The 11,276-nt window shown below is 34.1% G+C and overlaps 1 protein-coding gene across 1 annotated transcript in view; it reads left to right on the top strand.

The window, feature by feature from the left end:
• Nucleotides 1-229: 229 nt before the first annotated feature.
• The window catches only part of LOC115230234 (T-complex protein 1 subunit eta), a 28,297-nt gene continuing 17,250 nt past the window's right edge, over nt 230-11,276 (top strand). The window contains exons 1-5 of the mRNA XM_029800449.2: nt 230-385; nt 3,789-3,942; nt 7,486-7,592; nt 8,336-8,461; nt 9,734-9,786. Coding sequence (XP_029656309.1) covers nt 383-385; nt 3,789-3,942; nt 7,486-7,592; nt 8,336-8,461; nt 9,734-9,786 — 443 coding nt within the window. The 5' untranslated portion in view covers nt 230-382. The remainder of the gene's footprint in view (nt 386-3,788; nt 3,943-7,485; nt 7,593-8,335; nt 8,462-9,733; nt 9,787-11,276) is intronic.

Genomic DNA, 11,276 nt, shown 5'->3' with positions numbered 1-11,276 from the left:
ATGTGTGTGCGCGCGCGTGCGTGTGTGTGTGCGCGCGCGTGTGTGTGTGTTCGTGTGTGCGTGCGTGTGTGTGTGTGTGTGTGTGTATGCGTGTGTTGTGTGTGTGTGCAGGCGTGTGCGTGCGTACGTGTGTGTGTGCGCGCGCGTGCGTACGTGTGTGTGTGTGTTAGAGTTTCGCGAATCTTTTTGTCACAAAAAAAAAAAAACACATCCGAATTGAATTTCAGAATTTGCAGGCGAACTTAAACGTTGTCATGGTGATTCGTACGGCGGAAGTTAATTTCACCGGAAGACGGTATGAATACTCTCCCGTTGTTACTGCCGAATCCATCTTACTAACTCTACCGACAAAGCCGGCGATAAAAAGAGATAATTTGCAATTATGGTAAGAGATATTTTTGTAATCGTTTTCATCCTATGCAGGTTGTATGCTTACAGATGCTGTTATTAATTTAAATTGAATGCTTTATCATCGTACTGCAAAAATACCTTCTTTTTGTAGTATTCTATCGTGAAATAAAATAGATATCCGCTCGTATTCTGCATTGTCATCTAGAAGCTTCCTTACAGACAAAATTAGATTTTCTGTAACATGTGCTTTCTCCTAGTAATTTTTTTTTAATGTAGAAAAATCAGGTGAAGACAGGGAAACCCTTTATGCGAATTCCATCCCATGTAAAATGTTTTTTAATTAATGTATTTATTGCATTAAATCATTCTAATTAGCTTAAGACATGTTAATAGTATATTAAAATATTACTCAACAATAAATGGGTTGTCACATGGATTCTGGTAATTTCTATTGTATTATTCATATATTAAATCTATTTAGTAATATCTTGCAAATTTTGCATTAATTTTCCAATTTCCTTTATTTAGTTTTAGGTAAGAGATATAATCAGAGATAGATTTTCATATATTATATATGTACTTTATTGAAAATGGCTTTTTTTTTCTCTTTATCCCGACTTTCAACCCCCCTTTTTAAAAACCTCATCTCCATAAATGGGTTTCTCTATCTTTTTTGTGATTAATTTCAACTTGAATATTCTTTATCTTCTATTTTTACTAATCCTGCAGATATATTTTTAATAGGATGTAATAAATCATTTTATCTTTTATATATATTTTTAATTCATAAATTAATTAATCTTTTCTTTCTTTGTCTACTTCAGTCTTTAAGCAATGGAAACGAAATAAATTATGAAACCCATTTAGAAATACTGAAGATATTTAGATATTTGTCAGAAAAAAATATAATCTCACTGCATAACTATTTCTAATTACTTTCTTAATTGTCACTTTCATTTAAATATTAAGCTCCAACAATTTAAAATATTTTGCCTTTTACAAATCCACATCAGACATGATGACTAATTGCTTATGAAGAATAATTAACCGTGTATATTTTTATGAATATTGACGGTTTTAAGAGGCCAAGACAGTCAATAATAATTTATATGTTGTAATTTTGTTTCGAAATTGCATTTGAAAATGTACTTTAATGGTGTCGTTGATCCATCATCTGTCGATGTTTAGTAAAAGATAAAACCTACTGCAGTGTCACGGTGCCCAACGCTATATTATATTTAATATATTCTTTAAAGATAGTGCTATATTCGTAAGTTTTTCGGGGGTTCAGTTTTGATTCTTCTTTACAAGATGTGCGAGCTTATCCTGATTAAAGAAATCCTTTTTCTAACGACGCCTAGAGCTGTATATTCGACTGTGTCCCCACCTTAATTTGAGGCCTTGTTAGTGTTGCATGGGTATTTTGATTTGTCATGTAACCCATTCCTTGAAAATATTTTTTTTCCGAAATATTCCCTAACTACCGTAGCAAATAAAATACGGTTTACAATTTTTATTCCATCTACTTAGAATATGTAGCATACAATGCAGTCAAGTTTTACCAATTGACCGAATTATAATAATCCATCTGGTCGTAAATACGAGAATGCTGTTGGACTGGGGAATTTTTAAATTGTATTAGGGTAAATGGGCTTGTTAAATCAACGTGCTGTTGAATATGAATTCTCTGATATGTTGAACCCCACCCAACTTCATATTTCATATTTATTTTTATTCAAATTAGTCACTGCCTTTTTTACTTTTAAAATCCTATGTTGCTAGAAATACTAACTTCGGATACCTAGTTTGCGGCATCTTGCATCTCTGGCAGAATCGGTGGAGCATTGGGGGAAAATGCTTAGCAGAATTTCTTGCTGTTCTTTACGATCCGCCTTCAAATGCCACCACAGTCCAATTTTGCCTTTCATTTTCTCATCTTTTGCAACCTTGGATGTAACTGGTGGATGAAGTCCTAACATAAGGGCCCTCTAATTACTCTGGTGATTGTGTAGAATATCCCCTGTTTAACTTGTGTTCTATTGAGTTGTATCAGTTATTGATAATACTGTTTCCTTAATGCCTTGGAATATTATGTTCCTTACATTCTAAGTTCAATTATTCATCAGTCCTGGGTGGATACAGCAACACTAGTCAAATTCTATGGTCAATTTAATTGACTATTTCCTTCCCCAAAATGTTTGTCTTTATACATATGTAAGAAATCCTTAATTGAATAGCCAGTGTAGTGCTGACAACCTTGCTATTATTTGTATAATGGAAATCAGTTTATTGTCTTTACAGTTTTTATTGTCTATTAATACACAATAATAGTAATACATTGGAGTATTGAAAATTGTCATATTTCAGAATATTATTCACTATGTTCATTTAATATACTTACAATATATAAGGTCATTTGGCAAAATGGTTTAATGCAGGGGCAGGGAAACCCACGGTCGCAATTGCCCCTGCAAGTCCATTTTATTGCACCCCGCAGGCTGGTATACTTGTATGTACAAAGTATAGTAAATTTTTCAATTATAAAATTTATAAAAAAAAAATTTTCTTCAAATTTTTTTGTGGCCATTGCCAGTACCGCCTGACTGGCCCCCATGCCAATGGCACGTAAAAGCACCCACTACACTCTCGGAGTGGTTGGCGTTAGGAAGGGCATCAAGCTGTAGAAACTCTGCCTGATCAAGATTGGAGCCTGGTGCAGCCATCTAGTTCGCCAGTCCTCAGTCAAATCGTCCAACTCATTACTAGCATGGAAAGCGGACGTTAAACGATGATGATGATGATTCCTATGCTTATTTTCAACATAGGTCATGTTTCTACTACAACTTAAAAGGGTTAGATACGCACAGAAAACCGTCCAGTAATTGCCATTTGAATGGAAATTTTTGCTTTTACTATAAAACATATTACTAGGTTTGTACTATACCCTTGAGACCCAACTACACTCTAGCTGAAAAATATAGAGTACCTCATAAGTATCAGTGGCAGCATTAATGAAGATGTTATGCATTAATGTATATCGAATTATACATAGATATATACAAGATTTACAGATATAAGAGTGATCTGCCAGCGGACCTTTTTCTTTGGAAATTTTTGCCCGCTACACTAACAGTTTCCCCACCCTTGGTTTAATGTAATGGGTTCTATTTTGCCTGATCAATTTCCAGGTATGTTAAAATGGATGAAATAAAGTAAGGAATAGGTTTCCTAGTGAAGTCACTGAAAATAGATATGCTAGTTATATAATTATGCTTAATTAATAGTTGAGTATTGAGATTTTTTAAATATATTTTGTCAAGTTGATATTACAATCTCTTGCAATTTTATGAATGAAATTAATGACTTTTATTTTATTTTAAGCTTAGCTTCTATGCTTCTTTGAAATCATATTCAGTTGTATCATTTATTTCTTTCAGCAAACTCCAATCATTTTATTAAAAGAGGGCACAGATTCCTCCCAAGGAAAGCCCCAAATCCTTAGTAACATTATGGCCTGTCAAGTTGTGGCAGATGCTGTGCGTACCACTCTTGGTCCTCGGGGAATGGATAAACTAATTGTGGATTCTCAAGGTAAGGTTTCTCATTTTTTATTAAAAAAAAAAAAATACTTGATTTGCGAGTTGAAGTAGCTGTGTGATTTGGAAGATCATTTTGTAACCATGTGGTTATGGCTTGATCCCACTACACAGCATCTCTGGTACATGTCTTCTTTCAACATGAAGTAGCCCTAAATATGGTTCCCTAACCCATTAGCATTTAAACCGGCCATATCTGGCCAAAAATATTCTATCTGTTTTATGTTCAAACTGGCCTGATCTGGTCTCTCACACCAACCCTACAATATTGTTTTAAAAATTAACAGCTACCTCATCAAAATCTCATAGCTACAAAGGTAATGCATGATTAGTTCAAAACAATGTAGATGAAAAGGCATTAATTTTGGCAGAATAATACGAACCCTAAAGGGCTAAAGCAATGGGAACTTTTATTTATTTTGTCATTTTCAGTTAATCCCTTAACTTTTATGTTGCTCAGTCAAAAATAATTCCTTTTATTCACATTGCTTTGAATTAATCATGGATTATCTCATAGCTTTGAGATTTTGATGATGTGATTGTTTATTTTTAGGATGACATTGTAGGGAAGGTGTGAGAGACAGGATCTGGTTGGTTTGAACATAAAATGGGTTGAAAATTTTGGTTGGATATGCTTCTTTTTAAATGCTAAATGGTTAAACAAGTTTTCTGCTTTTTAAATAAGGCACCTTATTTCTTTATTATCCAGACTATTTTATTACAAAAGCGGTGTTGTAAAACATAGCAAAGACCCTGATATTAATGTTATTACCACTTTGAATGTGTCAAAAGCATGTTCAGACATTTAGTATATTCGAGCTGAGAAATATGGTAGTTAGCTCTACAAATTAAAAGGGGATTGGGGTAGGGTTCTATTCTTTATACTTATCACAGCTTAGTGCCTTCACCCCATAATTTAATTATCTGATACTAGCAGTATCGCCCGGCGTTGCTCAGGTTTGTTTCGACCCTTTAGAATTGGAATTTTTGAAAAGTAAAAAATTTTGCATTATGTAGCTTGTTATTCTCTTTAAGTGAACATTTTTCTGGTTGAAATACACCGAAAAATGGCAACACAGCAGTAAAAAAAATCGTTAAAAATAGGGATTTTCATAGAAAAAAAAGCACTTTTTTGTTGTAAATAATTTTTGGTCTTAACATGGTCCAATTTGAATTTTTTCTTCTACAGAAGGAAGAGCAAGCCTTCTATCATACTCTCGATTTTGGTCAATTTGCACCGCAGGGTCTCCGAGGAGATAGTGTTAGTTGAAGGCTGCCATACACAGACAACTTCAGCTTTATATATATATAGATTAATCTCAAGCTTTAATGTTTTATACCTGATGAAGGAGTGTGCACCAGGGCAATGGCAAGTCTTTGAAACCATCAGCGTGACCATGATTTGACCCTCAGTAGGAATGCTTTACTTTTGGAATGGTCTTAATGTGACATCTTGTAAATTAAGATTATGTATTGTGGAATAATTTTTGTGTGGTAGCATGAATTATCATATTTCCCATATCATAAAATTCAAGTGGTAACACATTGCCTATTAGCAGAGTATATTGGGCAGCAAGTTTGAACAGTTTAATCTCATATAGAACAAATTAATTGTGCATTGATGGTTCACTTGCAGTTAGTGATTCTGCAAAGAAAGGGGCTTGGAAGTGCCACTATAAAAGGCTGCTAAATGTAGAGAACACAGGAGAATTTTCCTAATGTGAGACCATCTATCCAAATAGTAACTTGATAGATAAAGCAATTGTAGATATGAAGACAGAGAAAGCCTCCCTATCAGGAATCACCACAGAGAAGCTTAAAATATCTGGCAGAATGGGATATGTTCTAGCCATATCATCATTGTTTAATGTCATTTTCCATGCTGGCATATGTTAGACGGTTTGACTGAGGTCTGTAGAGCCAGTGGCTGCACCAGGCTCCAATCTGATCTGGCGATGTTTCTACAGCTGGATGTCCTTCCTAACGCCAACCACTCTAAGAGTATAGTGGGTGATTTTTATGTGCCACCGGCACAGGAGCCAGTCAAGCAGGCCCGGCATCGATCACGTTCGGATAGTGCTCTTTACGTGCCACTGGCATCAGCTAAAAAATACTTAATCAGGTCATTTATTAAGGGATCTTACCTAGTGACTGGTAAAATAAAAACTAGTTTCCTTCTGGGTGTTACATATACCTGAAGTCTCTGTATCCAGTTTACTGCCTTTTAAATGTATTGTCTATTAACACATAAGTAGCTGCTACTAGCTATTTCAAAGACAACACTATTTTCATAGGAAGGTTGGCTATCATTTCTACTCTTAGCTGCCATAATTTCACTTACTAATATTTATGTAATAGTTGATTACTTCAGTTATCCTTGAGAGGCTTGTTAACTAAAACATCCAGTTTGTTGTAACTGCAAGGATAATGCTTGCTTAATATTTGATTGCTCTGCTTATGACCAGACTTTCGCTTCTCAATGCTTTCTCTTGTTTTCTTTATTCACAAATCCTTTTTCAGTTGATAGTGGTCCACTGTTGCTCGAATGGTTGCCATCCTTTATTTACATATTCTGCAATATGTAGCTTATAACTAATTATGTGTATCTGGCTTTTCTGTTATCAAACCTTTTCAGTGGTTCTCAACCAGGCCCCATATAAATTGTTAATATTTATGTGCAATAAATTTGTTATACTTTCACAATACATAAAATATTTTGACAAATTTTTTAATATAATTCCTATTAATATTTAAGTACAAAAAATATAATTGGATTTTTTTAACCCTTTAGCATTCAAGTTACTGTCAAATGTAATGCTTATTTATTCACATTGTTTTGAATCAACCATGCATTATCTCATAGCTTCAAGATTTCAATAATGTGATTGCTTATTTTTCAGAATTACATTGTGGGATAGGTATGAAAGGTTGGATCTGGCCAATTTGGGCATAAAACAAGTAGAATATTTGGGTCGGTTTGAATGCTAAAGGGTTAAGCATCAAATGGTTATGAGGGTCCACCAAAGGTAAAGTAAGAATCAAAAAGTCCATAAGCAAAACATTTATTGAGAATCACTGTTGTAGATAATTATTGGCTTAACAGTTGGTATAAACCATTATTGCTGAGTGAGAAAAACAAATGACTTTGTAAATTTTTTTTTTACTATCAGTACATTTACAAAATTACTGTGTTAGCCATAATACAGGGATGTATTTATTACATGTGAATTGTAAGTGTAGGCTTACATTCTGGGACAAGGGTTCTGATGAGGACTGGTCAGTCATCAACTGCATTCTACAACCTGAGCATATGGTAATAACAAGCAAAGATGGCTTTGAGTTTTTTGGGGGTTTTTTTTCTCCCCCAGAAATGAAACAATTTTATGACCTGGGAAATATGGTAGTTGGTACTACAAATTAAAAAAAAGGGAGGTGAGTTGTCTTTTAAATGACTCTTGAACCAAACTACAATAAATTGTCTGGGAGGCTATGAATGCTATTTTCAATGTTTATAATGGTTTCTTGATTTTATTTTTAGGAAAAGCCACAATATCTAATGACGGTGCTACTATTGTAAAGTTATTGGACATTGTCCACCCTGCTGCTAAAATGTTGGTTGATATTGCTAAATCTCAAGATGCAGAGGTTTGTTCAGTATATATTTTAATTAAATTTTTAGCTTAGTTTCTTCATGTGTAGTTACCGTTTCTCACTGTCTGTTCCTTTATATACTTAAATATCAAATCCATGAATTTTAAACTCTAATAAAATAAATTGCTGAAAGTTAATTGTGTAGCACCTCAGTGAAACTAGATCATGATTTAACTCTATTACATATTACTGTATTTCAACTTTGTCTTATATAAATATTAAATATACAAGATTTTAAAATGGTGATATTATCTTTTGTGCTTTAAACTTTTAATTAAACGGAATTTTTTTTTAAAATTTTAATTAAAGTGATAAACGAAACCTTGTGATATTTATCATCACCATCATTGTTTAATGTCCGCTTTCCATGCTAGCATGAGTTGGACGATTTTGACTGAGGGCTGGCAAACCAGATGGCTGCACCAGGCTCCAATCTTGATCTGGCAGAGTTTCTACAGCTGGATGCCCTTCCTAAAGCCAACCACTTCGAGAGTGTAGTGGGTGCTTTTTACGTGCCACTGGCACGAGGGCCTGTCGGGCGGCGTTGGTTACAATCACGCTTGAATGGTACCCTTTTACGTGCCATGGCACGGGGGCCAATCTGCTAATAACAATAATATAGTTAGATGTGCTTTTGCTGAAAAAAACAGAAGACGTTAAGCAAAGATACTTCTTTTTAGCATTAGTTAGTTAGCCCTTATTTGAATTAATCATGGTAATTATCTTTTTATCTTCAGGTTGGTGATGGCACTACCAGTGTTGTTCTTTTGACTGCAGAATTCCTTAAACAAGCAAAACCATTCATTGAAGACGGAGTTCATCCACGTATAATCATTGGCGCTTTTAAGAAAGCTGCTAATATGGTGAGTATAGTTCTTCCATAATCTTACTTGGCTTGCACTTAGATAGGTTTTGTTTATCATTTGAAAAGAATTAAAAGTTTTAAACTAGGCTGATTTAATTTTGGTAAACGCCTAAAATAGTTGGGTGGGGGTGTTACTTTTACATGAGACAGTTTATGGTATTTTATATGTAGTTTCTCTCTAAAACTGCAGAAAATTGATCCAATATATGAAAGAAATTTACTGAAACTGATAATAAATAATGGACTTAGATATGGCATGATTGCATGCCATTAAAGTTTCCTTTGCAATTACCATATATACTCTAGTAATAGTTGATCTTGTAAAAGTCACCCACCACCACTATTTTTGGACAAAAAATTGGGAATTTTCCATTGGTCCCATATAAAAGCCGACCCTAGTATAACATTTGTGGGTCAAGGTAGTGTATTATCCTGTATGTAGAAATAACAGTTACAAAATTGTGTGGCTACCTTACTGTAGTCTGCTCTTTAGGTGGAATGCTTGGTGCTGATAGTAAAGCACCATTTAATAGCAAGCACTACACATCCGTTGATGAATGCTACATCACCATTACTAAAATGAATGCACAGGATATGCTGCAAGCATGCATATACATCTTCAAACACAATAAACATGCATCATACTTAGTGAGAAACGTGTTCCACTGACGGCACTATTGACAAACACCACTGTCTGAATTCATACAAAGGCATGACTTAGGTAAACCTGAAAACATTCAATCAATTGCTAGGTCAGTGGTTCCCATACAACCGTTATATTTTCCTCACCTCCAAATACAATAAACACATGCGTCATATATTCGTCTTTTTACATGGTGACAAACGTGTTTCACAGGCAGCTGTATCGGCGAGCAACAGCAAACACCACTGTATGACTTGGGTAAGCCTAAAAGTAAAAGGCATGGAACCCTTGATAACTTTCAGGGATCCCTGGGGTTTTGCAGAACACTTTGGGAGTCCCTGTTCCAGATTAACTAATCTACACCATATTATGGACATTTACTGGCAACTGCAGATGACATTCTGCAACTTTTTTTTTTTTTTCTTCTTTTTTCATTTCTGTTGGGGGCAACATATACACAGAACAAGACACACTTTACCTTATAAAAATTGTATAAATACTTGGTCATTGAGCAGCTAAGAGAGGGCAAATAGAATTAATTTGGTGCTTAAAAACATGATTTAAATACTCATAAATATAGTATTGTTTGAGAATATTAAAATAACTTTCATTAACTTTTTATTTTAGGCTGTTGCTAAATGTAAAGAGATTGCAGTGAAAGTAAAGAAAGATGACCAAAAGTAAGTTTCAATTGTAATATGCCTACATTTTTTTCATAAAATTTTTTTGAATTTGTTAGTGTTTGTTATTGATACATATTTTAATATATATATATATATATAAATAAATTACCACACAAGAACATGTAGCTTCAACCGTGTCTTCTGACGTGAATTTGCTACCCAGGTATCGATTAACCGAATTATCAATACTAGGATAATTCATTCACATACTTATATATATATATATATAAATTTAATTAGAGGTTATGTTAACCACATGAAAGGGTGGTTACATCCAAAGAAATACTGGTTCAATACCTAGTATTGTTGGGGAATGAAATACCCTTAAAACAATAGGTATATATTAAGCATATAGTTTATATCCAGTTAAAAGAAGAAAAGAAAATGGAGATAAGGAAGTTAATAATTATTTATTAACAAATTGGTCATCACCTCTTACAGCCATTTCAACTAATACTTAATAATCTAATTACAGATTTGTACATCAAATTTGCATTTTTTTCCCCTCTGATGAAACTACGCTTATGTCACATAAATGCAAAATGAATGTACAAATTTGTAATTAAATTATTGAGTATTAATTGAAACGGCTGTAAGAATTTGTTAATCATAAATAATTGTTAACTTCCTTATCTCCATTTTCTTATAACATTTATATATATATATAAAGAGATTTTGTCATTGTAAAAAAATGAGAGTTGAAATATGTAGTGTTAATGGGGTTTTGAGCTTGATGTATTTGTTATAATTCATTGGATGTACATTTTTACTCAATTACAGCCCAAAATTTGTGATGTGTCACTTGACCTTTAAATGACGGTCAGCCGAAAAGTTCATAGGCTGTTCAAAATATTCTTATGGAATGTGACCAGATGAGGTTTTTTTTATTTTTCAAAATAGTTCCTACTTACAAGAACTATTTTTCCATTGGTGTTGCAGTGCTTGGATCACATTGGTGAAGAAGCTTTCATCCTGTTAGTCAAAAATAAAGGGCCAACAACAGCAGATATGACATCATCTGCGATATTAGTTCCCAGCCAAGTGTTTTTTTCATGCTGGGGTACATGATAATCAGAAGGAGTCAAATCAAGAGAATAGCTGGGGCAGGGATCTACTGGTTCAAAGTCACAGTCATGCACACCAGCCCTTGAAAGCAAGGTTTTTTTTGTGCTGGAACATTGTCCTGATGAAACAAAATCCCATTTGTTTGGTTTTTTTTTGGTCTTGATAGCCTTTCTTAACTGCCTCAACATGTTGGCATCGTACTTTCCTTTGATGTATGACTCTTTTGAAGACATCAATAAACACAATGCCTTTTGTATCCCAAGGAACAGGCCATCACCTTCCCTGCTGATGAAACAAGCATGACCTTATTTGGAGCAAGTGAGGAGAGGTGTTTCCACTGGATGGAATGTATCTTTGTCCCTGGCTCAAAGTGATGAACCTAACACTCATCCTGACCTAGGAAACTTTCAAAGAAGCCAACT

The sequence above is a fragment of the Octopus sinensis genome, unplaced genomic scaffold (assembly GCF_006345805.1).
Source record: "Octopus sinensis unplaced genomic scaffold, ASM634580v1 Contig15018_ERROPOS429916, whole genome shotgun sequence".
NCBI classification, from domain to species: domain Eukaryota; kingdom Metazoa; phylum Mollusca; class Cephalopoda; order Octopoda; family Octopodidae; genus Octopus; species Octopus sinensis.
The sequence above is the reverse complement of the archived record's forward strand: the minus strand, read 5'-3'. Positions and strand labels throughout refer to the sequence as shown.